This window comes from Narcine bancroftii, chromosome 6 (genome assembly GCF_036971445.1).
Source record: "Narcine bancroftii isolate sNarBan1 chromosome 6, sNarBan1.hap1, whole genome shotgun sequence".
Taxonomy (NCBI): domain Eukaryota; kingdom Metazoa; phylum Chordata; class Chondrichthyes; order Torpediniformes; family Narcinidae; genus Narcine; species Narcine bancroftii.
Window position 1 is genome coordinate 27185484 of NC_091474.1, and position 16703 is coordinate 27202186.

The 16703-nt window shown below is 47.3% G+C and overlaps 1 protein-coding gene across 1 annotated transcript in view; it reads right to left on the reverse strand.

The window, feature by feature from the left end:
* The window catches only part of eif2s2 (eukaryotic translation initiation factor 2, subunit 2 beta), a 61671-nt gene extending 51653 nt beyond the window's left edge, over nucleotides 1-10018 (reverse strand). Inside the window, exons 1-2 of the mRNA XM_069884409.1 lie at nucleotides 9884-10018; nucleotides 240-423 (exon numbers count right to left, since the gene is read on the reverse strand). Of these exons, the coding sequence (XP_069740510.1) occupies nucleotides 240-423; nucleotides 9884-9898 (199 nt within the window). The 5' untranslated portion in view covers nucleotides 9899-10018. The remainder of the gene's footprint in view (nucleotides 1-239; nucleotides 424-9883) is intronic.
* Nucleotides 10019-16703: the final 6685 nt, after the last annotated feature.

The window sequence follows — 16703 nt, forward strand, 5'->3', positions numbered from 1 at the left end:
ATAGCCTGAGTTGCGGGAATTTTCCGAGAAATTCCCGTTATGCAACAGCAGTGCAAAGAGCATATTTGATGAGCAAATATCATACACCGAACAAAGTGCCGGTGTTCAGAATCCCAAATGAAAAGTTAAGGCACCTGCAGTCAAAATTAATATCAATAAGCCACAATACCCAATTCTTGTTTTAACATCCCTTAACCAAACAATAATAAATTTGAATTCCATTAAAATAATTAAATTACCTTTCTTTTTACTGTCTTCCTCATCTGCTTCTGGAATTTTCTCCTCCAAGTTCTCAGATATTATGGCCTCCTTAGATTCGGTGACTGGCATCTCCTCTGTTTGCTGTTCTGTGCCATCTTCTTCCAGCATGAAAGGCTTCTTCTTTTTCTTCTTCTTTTTGGTCATAGTAGGATCAAAAATCATCTGTTCAAGAGAAAACACCCATTTGATCAATCAGGATTTCAATATGATAACATATTTAAAAATATTCTCTCTACTATTCATCTTAGAAATAATTAAGCTGGTTATAAATCAAATGCTTTATTAAGCTTGCCAAAGTTAGCATTTCCTCACAAATTTAAAACTCAGCAAAAGAAAGTTGTAGTTATCATATATTAAAAAAAACAAGTGCATCAGTGCAGGAGATTATTGCCAACATGAAGTTTAAAGGCTTTTATAATCATGGAAGAATAATTTTATTTTGCACTTGTCCAAAAATAAGTACGATCTCTGAATCACTGCAACAGTGGTTGAAACTTTATTACAGTTAACAGTAAGGAAAAATTGGACTAAAAATTGATTAAGACTACTAACAACAATGGTTTTTGCAGGCTGTTATGAACCGTACGTAACAAGCAGCAATAGACAATGAACTAGTGTTTAATTTTAAACCATTAATTTTATTTCTTACTCTTTAAGCTATAGACTTAACTCTTAAATTATCCTAAAAACTAAATCTATCCCTAACTATGCACATGTGTGTGAGCTTATGCATGCGTTACACTCAAACCATTAAAGTCCAGGCCAAAATCTAGAAAGTTACTTCAAAGTTCAGTCTTTCAAGTTGAAGTGCAGGCCTTTGAAATTTGGTGCCCAGCATTAATGTGGAACTGATGGAAAGACTGGAGTTGCGGCTGCGACAGACTCACTAATTTTCCTTGGTTGCTTTTGAAGAAATGTCCATCCACACAAGCTGTGGTCATAACACTCCTGGTCCTTTTGTAGGCAAAGCTCGAACTGGGCGGCCTCCACAAAGCTTCCAAGACCCTGGAACCAGTCTCTCCAAGTAACTTCACTGCTAGTCACACTTAAAATGAACCAGTCTCTCCAGGTGACCTCCACTGTTAGTCACAATCAAAATGAAGCACTTTGCTTCCCAAAAAGACCCTCCTGGCATAGTCAATCCATCAAAAAGTCACAGTTTTTCCACAGAGCATGCTTTGCTCTGAATTCCATAAAAATGGCTGGCCACAAGAGCTTCAAAAAGCTGCTTTCTCTTCAGCAGTCAGAATGGTTCTCCCTTTGCAAAATCAGAATGTCTTTGCAAATGTATCGAAATCTGGAACAGTGATAAACCTTCCCTCAGTTTTTCCAATATATCAAATTGTCACTGGGCTGAGACTTGTGATGGGGCTCATGTGAAGTGTTAACTGTGACCATTCAGTTCCTCCTGTCTACAGTGATAAGGCCATTTTACTAAAACAGGAGCTCGTAATAAGACACTGTGCTTATATAGTGGCAAGTTAACTTGCACATTTTACAACATCTGAGTTGATAAAGGAATCTCATAAACAGTAGTTTATATATTGTAGATGGAGGAAGCAACTTGAGGGGGTCTTAGTTTGTTAACTGCAAATGATTTCATGCTTGAAGAATTAAGATTCCAGAAATTACCAGGCATTTATCTTCATTGCAGCAGGAAACAGGTAACACACAGGAAATCCTGAACAATGATTCTAGATCCCATCAAACCTCCCAATTCCTACCCACCTCCCCACTTTGGATAGGTGAATTAGTGCTTCTATACAATGAGCAACACATTGAAATATTCCTAAAGTAACAAGGGCTTAGAATATATTCCTTACCAAGCCCATCACCAAGTGTGGCTGGTAGCACCACCACAGATCAAGCTGGCAAAGTCCTGAAGATCAATATCAGAAATCCAGCATTAAAACGAGACACCTTCATTAGTGGTGATATCTCCACAACGGCACTGCAAATGAATACCCCACATTTCAGGTTGGATAGCCCAACCAACATGCTAAATGGGACATATCAAAATTGAATGCCCACGAGGTACTGTGGATAATTACCAAAAGCCAACCAAAGTAATAAGTAACTACAATTAAACTATGAATCAACATTAGTTCATTAAATGCAGAATAGCATGCAGAAAGCAGCATCAAGTACACTTCAAAGTGGCCTGTGACCACAAGCAAAACTGCATTTGATACCAAGGTGTGTCACCAAGCAGTCTATTTCATTGGGCATGAAAGGAATAAACTTCCCAATGACTTCGAGTCAACCCCTTCATAGATTATGGTTGTATTTGTTAGAGATCAATCATCTACATCTAAGCCGCAGGATATCCCTACTCGAGGAGGTGTCTTTTATTCAATCACTTTCAACTGTTTCATCTACAACCCTCCTCCCTTTGGAAAAAGCAGGAGGCCATTGAGTTAAGTCTTCTAAAAAATGATGTCAGAAGTTCCACATCAATACCATGTTCCTCTCATTCCCTTGTATCTTTTAACCCTTTCATATGCTAAAACATTATGACCTACTTTGAATAGAACATGGAAAATAGGAGGCAATTTAGCCCTTTGAAACTACTCTGTATGTATCATACAGTATGATCACATATGATCTATTTCAATACCACATTCCCAGTCTCTCAATCATCCTTGATGTCTATAAAAAGAGAAAATGGTGAAGGTGAATTCAATAATTGAGCTCTCACAGCCCTTCAGAAAAGTAGATTCTGAAAATTCACCACCGCCTAAGAGAATAAACTTCTCAAATCAATCAAGGGCCAACATACTATTTTGAGACCGACACTTAGTGCAGCCAGGGATAACTTCCTCCTCAAATAGAGAAACACATATAGAGCTGGTATTCTGGCCTGTATCCCTCCAAGCCCCTCTTCTGTCCTAATGTCTTCGGGATGTTTTTGTTGTGTCTGGTTCAGCATTTTCCTTTGGCAGCTATTCCAGATGTGAACCACCCTCTGAATGAAAAAATAATTGCCTCTTAGATCCCTCCTAAATCTTTCCTCTCACTCTAAACCTATGTTCTCTAATTCTGGAATCATCTACTCAGGAAAAAAGACTGGGTATTCACTTTATCCACACCCTTCATGTTTTGTAAATGCAAAGATCACTTCTCACAGGGCAATAGTTCTCAACCAGTGGGCCACAGCACGTTTTAATCTGGGTCTTTAAAATGTTAAATAAAATCATTTAGATGAAGATGTATTTCTTACAGAACTGTCTATAACTTGAAAATGTTGCTCAGTCATTGCCACTAGTGGGCCATGGCATGTTAGGCCAGAAGCCAGGTGGGCCTTAGTCCAAAAAAAAGGTTGAGAACCACTAGGGAATAAAGGCCCAGCATCTCCAAGCTCTCCTTATAACTCAACTCCTCCAGCTGCAACGATCTCCACTGCACCCCTTCCAAGTTATTGATGTCCTTCCGATATCTGAGTAATTAGAACTGTACAGTACTCAGTATAGTCTCACCAAAGCATATTATGCACGAGTACTCAACAATGGTCAAAAAATATCTAGTATAATGAGAAGGGTTATTCCGCAGATTAAACATTTCATGCAGCTGTTTCATAGAAGAGGACAATAAAAGGAATGTCAATTAGCACCAGGGGTTGGTGGGGGGGGGGGGTGTTGGAGGGGTATTGTGCTCTCATGAGCCTGTTGGGTGCAGGGAAGAAACCATCTTTAAGCCTGTTGGTATATGATTTCACTCTTTTCCCTCACAGGAGGGAGAAGTGAGTGCATTTGTGGCATAATGGGGCTTTCAGAGTGTTGACTGCCTTTCTGAGGATGTAGATAAGAGTCTATGGAGGGGAAGGAAGCTTGCTTTATATTCTGAGCTTCATTCAGCATCTTCTGTAGCTTCTTCTCATGATCTTGACCAAATCTGCTCCCATAGCACAGTGTGATATATTCAGCATGTTTTCAGTGGTGCACCTGTTGTTGCTGAGAGACAAAGGGAACATGCCAAAATTTCTTAGCTCTAAGAAAATAGAAACATGGCGTACTTTCTTGACTGTTGTGTCAATGTGCTTGACCCAGATCAGGTCATTGGAGATATTTATTGACAAAAACTTGACTACAGCATAATTAAAGTTGGCAAAGGTATGAACTCTTCCCCCTCTCCTGGTCAATTATCATTTCCTTTGTCTGACATTGAGAGAAGTTATCCTGGCACCACTAGACTTTCCATCTCTTTCCTGTAATCCATCTCATTGTTATTTGATACTGTGATAAATATGAAGATGGAAGCTGGAATGGTATTTTGCTGTACATGTGTGGGCATTGAGAATATACCAGTGGGCTGAGTACACATCTTTGAGAAGTGCCCATGTTGAATGTGATCATGGAGGAACTGTTGTTACCCATCTTCACTGATTGCAGTCCATTGGACAGGAAGTCAAGGATGAACTGACACCAAGACCCTGAAGTTTAGGAACAAGTTTGCTGGGGACTATGGTATTGAAGCCAAAACTGTAGTCTATGAACAGTACTCTAACAAAGGTGTTCAACCAAGTGGGGCACTGGTGAAATGATACTGCTGTGGACCTGATTGGCCTCCAGACAAATTGAATTGGGTGAAGACCAACTGGTAGGATGAATTAACATAAGCTATGATTTCATGTCACCAGTCAGTAGTCATTTAGGACAGTCAATGTGCTTTTCTTCAGTACTGGTAGTAGGGTGTTTCTGTAATGTATGACAATACAAATCAAGTGAGCACAACAGAAGTGCTGAGGAAGCAAGGAGGATTCAAGAGCATATGCACATTCTCAGCAAGCAACATTCTAGAGGAATTACTATATGTAAGAAATGTGAAAATATTGCCTTTGGTAGAAAAATCAGTTTTCAGCCACATAGACCTCAAGAAGTATTACTTCATGCACTGGACCTTGGTTCTCTTATTACTGAGTTGGTTTCTGTCTTCTCAGAATTTCTCATTCAAAGTTTCCCCCAAATGTCACATTTGACTTTGCAAATCTTTTCCCAGTTACATAGCTGGAGAAACTTTTAGACTGTTTTATGTTTTGTCTCTCTTTCAATTAAGAAAAGTCTGCTATCTCCAAAATGCTTTAATGACATAGGCAACTCCAAAAGCACGCCGAAAAAAAACAGCAAGACTGCCATTGCTGCTATAATGGCAGCAATGTCGCTGGTGTGGACCTGAGGAAAGTGGGGAAACGGAGACATAGCACTCTTCTTCTCCCCCCCCCACTTACAGGAACCCAATGCTGTCCCTCTGCCAACTGCTCCATACAAGCCTGTTAAAGCAGCTAACGCCACTTTATTTTTAAATCCAGCGACCGCGGGAAATGGGCCCAAGATGGCAGCATCAATGTTCAGCAGCGGCCACGAGGTGTTGCAAACTCTGGGGGGAGCAGCGGACTGGTACATGGCACCAGTAAAGGGAGAATATCCCCCATTGAGAAGCAGAGGGCACGTCCCCAAGGACAGCAACCATGGTGGTGGATTAGCAAGGCACTCTGCAGCTGAAAGACACATGTAGGTGGTGAGCTGTTGGTGTCCTGCGGGTGAGGAACTCACATATGCAGCAAACAGCTTGAGGTCAAGGGACTTCTACTAAGCTGTAGGCTTATGTGAACCAGGTATCGAAACCAGGATTCGAGGGGATGCTGAGGGCAAGGAGAGCTCCTGAAGGCATCCTTATTGTGTCAGAGGTTTGGATTTGTTGAAAAGTTGTCTGTGCAGATGCAGAAGCTGCAGGAGTCAAATTCACAGACACTTGGTGACGGAGAGGACTCCCTATTGCTTCTCAAATTGTAAAGGATGCTGGGCAAAGCTCATGATGAATCTTTGCTGCATTATGGCAATTTCATGCAAGATTCAATTTCTGTTTTATTATATGACAAATAGTATCTGAGCTGATCAAGTTCACAGTGGTGGCTCACCCCTCAAAAATAAACAAAAGTTGGTAAAATATGCTGGCTTTATCAGTAAAACCCACTCCTACCAAACACTCAATGAAAAAATATATGGGAAGAGGGTAAAAGACTCAAAAATTGCAGATGCTAGAATCCTGACTACACAAGGCAATGCTGGAGGGATCAAAAGATAGAAATGGCCAGTCAATGTTACCTCTTTCGAGGTAAGACGTTGACTTTTCACAGATGTAGAGTGAAACACAAAAGTTTGTAGAGATTGTGAATGTAGTAACAACACAGAAATGCTGGCAGAACTGAGCTGTGGAGGACAGACAGGGCTGAGCCACGTAGATGGCTGGGGAAAGGGAGAGGCCGCGTGGGCGGCTGGGGAAAGAGGGGGGAGGGGATGGAGGGCTGGTGGGGGGGGGAGGGGATGGGGGGAGCTGGTGGGGGGGGGAGGGGATGGGGGGCTGGTGGGGATGGGGGGCTGGTGGGGATGGGGGGCTGGTGGGGATGGGGGGCTGGTGGGGATGGGGGGCTGGTGGGGATGGGGGGCTGGTGGGGATGGGGGGCTGGTGGGGATGGGGGGCTGGTGGGGATGGGGGGCTGGTGGGGATGGGGGGCTGGTGGGGATGGGGGGCTGGTGGGGATGGGGGGCTGGTGGGGATGGGGGGCTGGTGGGGATGGGGGGCTGGTGGGGATGGGGGGCTGGTGGGGATGGGGGGCTGGTGGGGATGGGGGGCTGGTGGGGATGGGGGGCTGGTGGGGATGGGGGGCTGGTGGGGATGGGGGGCTGGTGGGGATGGGGGGCTGGTGGGGATGGGGGGCTGGTGGGGATGGGGGGCTGGTGGGGATGGGGGGCTGGTGGGGATGGGGGGCTGGTGGGGATGGGGGGCTGGTGGGGATGGGGGGCTGGTGGGGATGGGGGGCTGGTGGGGATGGGGGGCTGGTGGGGATGGGGGGCTGGTGGGGATGGGGGGCTGGTGGGGATGGGGGGCTGGTGGGGATGGGGGGCTGGTGGGGATGGGCTGGTGGGGATGGGGGGCTGGTGGGGATGGGGGGGAAGGGATGGGGGGCTGGTGGGGATGGGGGGGAAGGGATGGGGGGCTGGTGGGGATGGGGGGGAAGGGATGGGGGGCTGGTGGGGGTGGGGGGGAAGGGATGGGGGGCTGGTGGGGGTGGGGGGGAAGGGATGGGGGGCTGGTGGGGGTGGGGGGGAAGGGATGGGGGGCTGGTGGGGGGGAAGGGATGGGGGGCTGGTGGGGGGGAAGGGATGGGGGGCTGGTGGGGGGGAAGGGATGGGGGGCTGGTGGGGGGGAAGGGATGGGGGGCTGGTGGGGGGGAAGGGATGGGGGGCTGGTGGGGGGGAAGGGATGGGGGGCTGGTGGGGGGGAAGGGATGGGGGGCTGGTGGGGGGGGAAGGGATGGGGGGCTGGTGGGGGGGAAGGGATGGGGGGCTGGTGGGGGGGAAGGGATGGGGGGCTGGTGGGGGGGAAGGGATGGGGGGCTGGTGGGGGGGAAGGGATGGGGGGCTGGTGGGGGGGAAGGGATGGGGGGCTGGTGGGGGGGAAGGGATGGGGGGCTGGTGGGGGGGAAGGGATGGGGGGCTGGTGGGGGGGAAGGGATGGGGGGCTGGTGGGGGGGAAGGGATGGGGGGCTGGTGGGGGGGAAGGGATGGGGGGCTGGTGGGGGGGAAGGGATGGGGGGCTGGTGGGGGGGAAGGGATGGGGGGCTGGTGGGGGGGAAGGGATGGGGGGCTGGTGGGGGGGAAGGGATGGGGGGCTGGTGGGGGGGAAGGGATGGGGGGCTGGTGGGGGGGAAGGGATGGGGGGCTGGTGGGGGGGAAGGGATGGGGGGCTGGTGGGGGGGAAGGGATGGGGGGCTGGTGGGGGGGAAGGGATGGGGGGCTGGTGGGGGGGAAGGGATGGGGGGCTGGTGGGGGGGAAGGGATGGGGGGTTGGTGGGGGGGAAGGGATGGGGGGCTGGTGGGGGGGAAGGGATGGGGGGCTGGTGGGGGGGAAGGGATGGGGGGCTGGTGGGGGGGAAGGGATGGGGGGCTGGTGGGGGGGAGGGGATGGGGGGCTGGTGGGGGGGAGGGGGTGGGGGGGCTGGTGGGGGGGAGGGGGTGGGGGGCTGGTGGGGGGGAGGGGATGGGGGGGGAGAGGGGATGGAGGGCCGGTGGGGGGAGAGGGGATGGAGGGCCGGTGGGGGGAGAGGGGATGGAGGGCCGGTGGGGGGAGAGGGGATGGAGGGCCGGTGGGGGGAGAGGGGATGGAGGGCCGGTGGGGGGAGAGGGGATGGAGGGCCGGTGGGGGGAGAGGGGATGGAGGGCCGGTGGGGGGAGAGGGGATGGAGGGCCGGTGGGGGGAGAGGGGATGGAGGGCCGGTGGGGGGAGAGGGGATGGAGGGCCGGTGGGGGGAGAGGGGATGGAGGGCCGGTGGGGGGAGAGGGGATGGAGGGCCGGTGGGGGGAGAGGGGATGGAGGGCCGGTGGGGGGAGAGGGGATGGAGGGCCGGTGGGGGGAGAGGGGATGGAGGGCCGGTGGGGGGAGAGGGGATGGAGGGCCGGTGGGGGGAGAGGGGATGGAGGGCCGGTGGGGGGAGAGGGGATGGAGGGCCGGTGGGGGGAGAGGGGATGGAGGGCCGGTGGGGGGAGAGGGGATGGAGGGCCGGTGGGGGGAGAGGGGATGGAGGGCCGGTGGGGGGAGAGGGGATGGAGGGCCGGTGGGGGGAGAGGGGATGGAGGGCCGGTGGGGGGAGAGGGGATGGAGGGCCGGTGGGGGGAGAGGGGATGGAGGGCCGGTGGGGGGAGAGGGGATGGAGGGCCGGTGGGGGGAGAGGGGATGGAGGGCCGGTGGGGGGAGAGGGGATGGAGGGCCGGTGGGGGGAGAGGGGATGGAGGGCCGGTGGGGGGAGAGGGGATGGAGGGCCGGTGGGGGGAGAGGGGATGGAGGGCCGGTGGGGGGAGAGGGGATGGAGGGCCGGTGGGGGGAGAGGGGATGGAGGGCCGGTGGGGGGAGAGGGGATGGAGGGCCGGTGGGGGGAGAGGGGATGGAGGGCCGGTGGGGGGAGAGGGGATGGAGGGCCGGTGGGGGGAGAGGGGATGGAGGGCCGGTGGGGGGGGTGGGGATGGGGGGCTGGGTGGGGGGGAGGGGATTGGAGGGCCGGTGGGGGGAGGGGATGGAGGGCCGGTGGGGTGAGGGGATGGAGGGCCGGTGGGGGGAGGGGATGGAGGGCCGGTGGGGGGAGGGGATGGAGGGCCGGTGGGGGGAGGGGATGGAGGGCCGGTGCGGGGAGGGGATGGAGGGCCGGTGGGGGGAGGGGATGGAGAGCCGGTGGGGGGAGGGGATGGAGAGCCGGTGGGGGGGAGGGGATGGAGGGCCGGTGGGGGGAGGGGATGGAGAGCCGGTGGGGGGAGGGGATGGAGAGCCGGTGGGGGGGGAGGGGATGGAGGGCCGGTGGGGGGGAGGGGATGGAGAGCGGGGGGGGAGGGGGAGGGGATGGACAGCCGGGGTGAGTAGTGGCAGAGAAATTGTAGTTATGGGGGGAGTGGGGTTGGGGACGCTGGGGAGCGTAGGCCGCTTCCCGGGCCGCGGATGAGACGCGGCTCCACGAGGCCCGGCAAGGCCCAAGGCTCCAACTCCACGCCCGTGCCGGGGCAGCCGGCCGCCCACGAGGAGTTTCGGGCCCGACTCCACTCACACCTCCTCCCGGCAGCGCGCGACCCAGACCGACCTCGTCTCCCGACATGGCGGCACTTCCACTGACGGACTCCCGCCGGCCCCGATTCTCTTTGCGGTGAGAGAACGAAAGCGGCACCCGCACCGCGACCTGACAACTCCAACGTCCGCCCTCTCCAGCACATCCCAGTTGCGATTGGTCAGTTTTCGCATATACCCCATTGTTATTGGTTCGCTTTCTGTGTCTATCAAATTACGTCATGGAGGCGACAGCCATCAAGCGGGATCTTCTAACATTGCATCATTTGTCCTCTGCAGTCCGGATCAGCAGTGCGCATGCCCCAGCCCAATGTTTCATCCCGCATGCGCACCTAAAACAACCTTTGCATGGTTGCACAAGAGCTGGGTGGTTTTGCTCCATGGCCAATGTACCTTTTTTTTAAATAAATGAATTCATTAAACAAGAATGACTGCTATTCTCTTAAGTTTTCCCATCTGTGCCGACACGGGGATATGAAACTTGTTGGTAGAAACAGAGAATTATATTTCACTTGATCCCTCCTTCAATGGAAAATATTTATCTCTCACTGCTTTCTTTGTACCTTCTTAAAAAGTTTTTTTTTACTCTTTGGACTTGGGGCTTTTTTAACTGTTCATAATATGACTTAGTTCTTATTGCTCTCTGGGTTAAGTCCCCCTACATTCTCTGAACCTTCTTTTCCCCACATATATATCCTCTTGCTTTGTTTACATTTGTTCAGGGAAAAAGACTCCTGCGATCTCACCATATGCACATACTTTCAATCATGGTCCCTCTTTACCTCCTCAAGAGTTTTTGAACTTGAAACTGCTCCCTTGATCACAGGCCAGAGCAGTGGGGTCTCCAAAGCTGTCGATATTGACCCCTGGAGGTCGATGGTACAATCGAAGGGGTTAATAAATGCCAGAATGTCAAAAGGGGGTCAATAATGCCGTGGGGGTGGGGGGGGCGGTCGAATGAAATTTTGCGGTGGGAGCTTATTGTTGATTTTAGGAAGGAGTGGCTGAGGGAGCAGAGGTGGAGACGATCAGAATCTACGCATTCCTGGGAGTCCATATCTCAGAAGACCTTTACAATTACGCCCAATTACCCTACAACCCTTGGTATGTTTTGAAAAGTGGGATGAAACTGGAGCCCCTGGGGAAAAACCATGCAGAAGGTACAAAATCCTTACAGACAGCACGGGATTCAACCCAAGTCCTGATTGCTGACCGTGTAAAAGTTTTGCATTAACCGTGGTGCCCCTACCCCAGTGGTTTTCTATTTTTAATATTTTATTTCAAGTTTTCAACCATGTAATTATACCATTTATATAAACAGTACTTTAAAAAACTTAAAATGTAGTAATTACACTGTGTTTACGTCCATCCCCAATCCCCCCTTCCCACTATATAGAATATATAACATGGTAAATATATAATATAATTAACTGAGAAAATACAAAGGAAAGCCAAAAATAGAAAAGATAAAGTGTTGTTCTGGATTGCACAGAGGGTTGGCTCGCACGCTGGAATCTTACAGTGTTTATATGACTTTTAGCGAAGAAAATGTATACAGGATTTCGGAGGGCAGAAATACATATTTATTCATAACCTTTGCATATACAGGCTTCAAATTTGCACAAAAAGTGCATATTTATTTCTTAATTTATCTTAATTTTCTCTAAGGGTATAAAACTTTGTAGCATCAAATGCCATCTTTCCATACCTAAGTACACATCTGATTTCCAGGTCACTCCGATACACTTTCTTGCCACCGCTAAAGCAATCTTAAGAAGTTTAACTTTATGAATGAATAAATTTAGTTTAGGTCTTGTTCCTTCAATGTTCCCCAACAAAAATAAATCTGAATTTTATGGAAAAGCAATACAGTAATTTGTCCCAAAAAACTTTCCCAGATCCTCCCAAAAAATTCTAACCTTACAACTTGACCTATTTCATCACCACATCTAAAACATTGATCTGATAGATCCAATTTCATTTTATGCATTTTTGAGGTGTTAAATATATTTGATGTAAATAATTGAACTAAGTTATATCTAACATTTATAATATTGATCATGACAAAGTTCTGCCCATCTTTTCTCAGCTATCACAATATTGAAATTAACCTCCCTTTTCTGTCTTGATTTATGAACTCCCTTTATAATGGTGCCTGCTTGTAGAAAGAGGTACATTACAGATATAAATTTCTTAGTATTACCTTTCCTAATAAGAGCCTGCAACTCTCTTCAAGCCAGTAAAAGCATAGTTGGGCCTAACTTTTCCTGCAAATATCCTCTCAGCTGCAAATAGCAGAAAAGTGTATTTCGTGAAATTCCATACTTGTTTCTTAATTGTTGAAATGACATCAGCTGACCTTGTTCAAACAATCCTCTACAGTTTTAATTCCATTATGAAACCAAATATTCATAAATTGTCTTTCGTAAAAGGTTTAAGATTATTTTGAAAACTTCCCCTCTAAACTCACATTTCCCCTTAAGCAACCCCTTATGCCATAAGTGCTCTGTGATGAGTAAGGGATTTCTTAAGATTGTATGTGAGTGGGAAGGGAAGGTTGAGAACTACTGCTCTAGACACAATTGTTACTGAAATATTTGCTTGAGAATAATTGTCATTGGTCCATTTACATAGGAACATAAGAAGTAGGAATAGGAGTAGGCCAAAAATGGCCCATCGAGCCTGCTCCGCCATTCAATACGATCATGGCTGATCTAATTTATGACCTAACTCCACCTACCTGCCTTCTCCCTATATCTCCTAATTCCTCTATCATGTAAAAATTTATCTAACCGAATTTTAAATATGTTTAATGAGGCAGCCTCAACCACTTCCCTGGTTAGAGAATTCCACTACTCTCTGGGAAAAACTATTTTTCCTCATCTCTGGCCTAAATCTACTCCCTCGAACCTTGAGACTGTGTCCTCTCATTTTAGTTTCCCCAGCCAGCTCAAAAAACCTTCCTACATCTATCCTATCCATACCCTTCATAATCCTATATGTTTCTATAAGATCTCCTCTCATTCTTCTGAACTCGAGCAAATACATTTTTCATTTGGAGTTATGAAACTGTGTACATAGCAAGTCAATTAGGTGCAATTAAAACAGTTGCTTTCAAATTTTTTCTTTCCATTCACATACCACCTTAAACAATCCCTTACTAATCACTTACTAATCAATTATGGCATAGGGATTCCTTAAGGTGGAATATGAGTTTAGTGGGGAAGTTTTAAAATCACTGTCTTACACTAACCATGCCACCCCCTGCGCTAACTGAGCTGCCCCTTTCCTGGAGTCAGCACATTGAGGCAACCATGAACAAGGGCACACTAACACCTCCACTTCCTAAGCAGTCTGAGGAGATCAAACTTCCAGAGGTGCACTGTGGAAATTATACTGATTGGCTGCATCAAAACTGGTTTGGGAATTTGACTGTTCAGGAAGCAGAAGGCTCCAGAAGGTAGCAAACATAGCCAGGCCCTTCATAGGCTCTGAAGACATCTATGTGAGGCACTGCCTCAAGAAGGCAGCCAACATCATGAAGTAGTAAACTGGAATTGACAATGGCTTGAGGTAGTGAACTAGATTCGACAATGGCTGGATGGGAAAAGCCAAAGAGTAACGGTGGATGATTGCTTCTTAGAGTGAAGGCCTGTGACTAGTGGTGTGCCTCAGAGATCAGTGTTGGGACCATTGTTGTTTGTATCTGGATGATAATGTGCTAAATTGAATCAGCAAGTTTGCAGATGACAATAAGATTGGAGGCATCGAGGACAGTGAATAAAGTTTTCAAAGCTTGCACTGGGATCTGGGCCAGCTGGAAAAGTGGGATAAAAAAGGGCAGATGGAATTCAATGAGTGAGGTGTTGCATTTTGGAAGGTAAAACCAAGAAAGGACAAACATGGTAAATGATAGGGCACTGAGGAGTGCGGTAGAGCTGAGGGATCTGGAAATACAGATACATAATTCCTTGAAAGTGGTGTCAAAGGTGGAGAGGTTTGTAAAGAGAGCTTTTGGCATATTGGCCTTCATAAATCAAAGTATTGAATATAGATGTTATGGTAAAGTTGTATAAGATACTGGTGAGACCAATTTGGAGTATTGTGTGCAGTTTTGGTCACCTAACTACAGGAAAGATATCAATAAGATTGAAAGAGAGCAAAGAAGATTTACTAGGGAAAGGTTAAACAGGTTAGGACTTTATTCCCTGGAGCATAGAAGAATGAATGGTATAATTGATAAAGGTATTTAAAATTATGAGGGGGATAGACAGAGTAAATGAAGATAGGCTTTTTTCCACTGAAGGTAGGTGAGATACAAGCCAGAGGACATGTTAAGAGTGAAAAGGGAAAAGTTTAGGGGGAACATGAGGGGTAATGTCTTCACACTGAGTGTTGTGAACAAGTGTGGAACAAGCTTCCTTCAATTTTAACATTTAAAAAGAATTTGGACAGGTGCATGGATGGGAGTGGTATGGAGGTTTATGTAATGGGAACAGGTCAGTGGGGCTAGGCAAAAAAAAATGGTTTGGCTCAGACTAGAAGGGCCAAAGGGGCCTGCTTCTGTGCTGTAATATTCTATGGTTCTAAAGGACCTCCATTACCCTGGTCACAACCTCTTCTCACTGCTCCCTTCAGACAGAAGGTACTGAAGCCTGAAAACCAGCTTCTCTAGGTTCAAGAACTATTTGTTTCCGACAACTGTCAGGGTCTTGAATCTCCCCATAGTCCAATAGTCACTATTTGTGCTGTTGTGTCACTTTTTCTGCACTAGGATTACTGTGAATATTTATTATCTATCTTAATCTATCTAGATTTATTATCTATCTTATGTATTTATTGTCTATTTTTAATTTAATTCAATTAGTTTACTATTAAAATTTTTCTTTATTAGTATCTATTTGGCTGCAGCAAGCAAGAATTTTAGGCATAAATACTTTGTACAGTGCTTTCAACACATTATCATATGCACCAAAATTCTTACTTGCTGCAGTCAAACGAGTATTTGTAAAATAAAAAGACAATAAATGCATACTAGATAGATAATATATTCACAGTAAAACCAGTGCAAAAAAATCATGTGTTCAGTCCTATAATGCTATTGGAGCACTCCATGATTAGCGTAAACGTCTGGCGCTCACGATGCAGCCTCTTCTATATTGGGGAAACTGGACACAGACTGTGAGATCATTTGGTTGAGCATCTTTGCTCTGTCCATTGCAACAGCAAAGACCTCCCAGTGATAAATCTTTTTAATTCCACACACCATTACCACACTGACATGTCTGTCCATGGCTTCAAATCAAGGCGACCCACAAATTGGAGGAACAGCATTTTATATTCTGTCTTGGCAGTCACTAACCACACAACTTTAATATTGACCTCCAGTTTCCATTAATCGCCTCGACCATGTCTTTTTCTATCCCTAACTCTGTCTCCTTTCCTCCAGCTCCCCACTCCCGACCCTTCCTTCTCCTATCAGAGAGCTACCTTAGCCCTCTGCCTTCTCCCCCATTACCTCAGCTTCTTTCTCTTCTACTCTCCCCACCCATATCCACCTTTTACCTGTTGCCCTGTACTCCTCTACTTCTCCTTCCTCCCTTCTCTGGTCTCCTCCTCTCCCTTCCTCCCTCCCCCCCCCATCTTTTTATTTAGGCCTCTATCTGTTTTTCATGATTCTTGTCAAAGTTCTCACCCAAAATGTTGGTTACTTTTTCCTACCCATGGATGTTGCACGGCCTGCTGAGCTTTCCAGCTCTTGTGTGTATTGTACTAGACCCCAACATCCACAGACTTTCTTGTAAGCCTCATTTGCTACTCTTTCACAGCATCCATTTTCATGGCTTTAAATAATATTGTAATGGGGTTATTTTTTCAATAATTCTGTTATATTTCCCACTATTAGCCACTTTCTTATCCACTCCCAACTTGGAAATGTGAAATAAAACTAATGGCCTCCAATCATGTTCTTCTTTTGCTTCAAACCGCTTTATTTTGCAATCTCAAAATTGTTGCTTTATGCTTGGAAAGGTATTCCAAGGAACTACAACCCTCTGAGTAAAGAAGTTATAGTTTAAGACTCTCCAATTAGTGGGAATAAATCTCAGCACTTATCCTGTCTAGAATCTCCAGAATCTCAAGTGCAATGATGAGGTTGTCAATTGTTCTCAGCTCCCAGAGCATAAACAAAAGTTCCTCTCAACATCTCACGTAATTGCATCAAGATTTCTTGCAAGAGAAATTCTATTTAGTCACCAAGTCCCTAATTCGATGGAATTCAAAGTGCAGGAAGTGAGAAAAGCAAACATCTCATAATAAGCACCTGTCAACAACCATCTTCTCCCTGGGGAAAGTTTACTGCATCTTGTAATCGAGCTTGAATCCCACTCAGGTTATAATTAGATGCTTGTTCACTTTGCTTCGAAGATTAGTTGGGATCCTGTGTTTCCAAATTAGTACCAATCTTCATAGGTGTGATCTAAATTAAAGTGCCACTCCATTAATGTTCCCATCCTTCACAACACTGATTATAGTACAATAATAATTTAATCTAATCTAATGAATTGCATTGGGATAATTTCAAATTAGAATCAGAATTTATTGTCATGAACGTGTCACGAAATTTTTTTGGCAGCATTATTGTGCATTACAGGTGCAAATATTGCTATAAATTACATTTTTAAAATATATAAATTCAAGTCAAATCTATTGTCATCTGTTTGTACAAGTACACCCGAAAAAACAGCATTCTCCCATTCTCTAAAGCTAAAGCATGCAGACACACAACCAGACATAACACACATAAAGACAAATAATACATATGCAGGATATCTTTA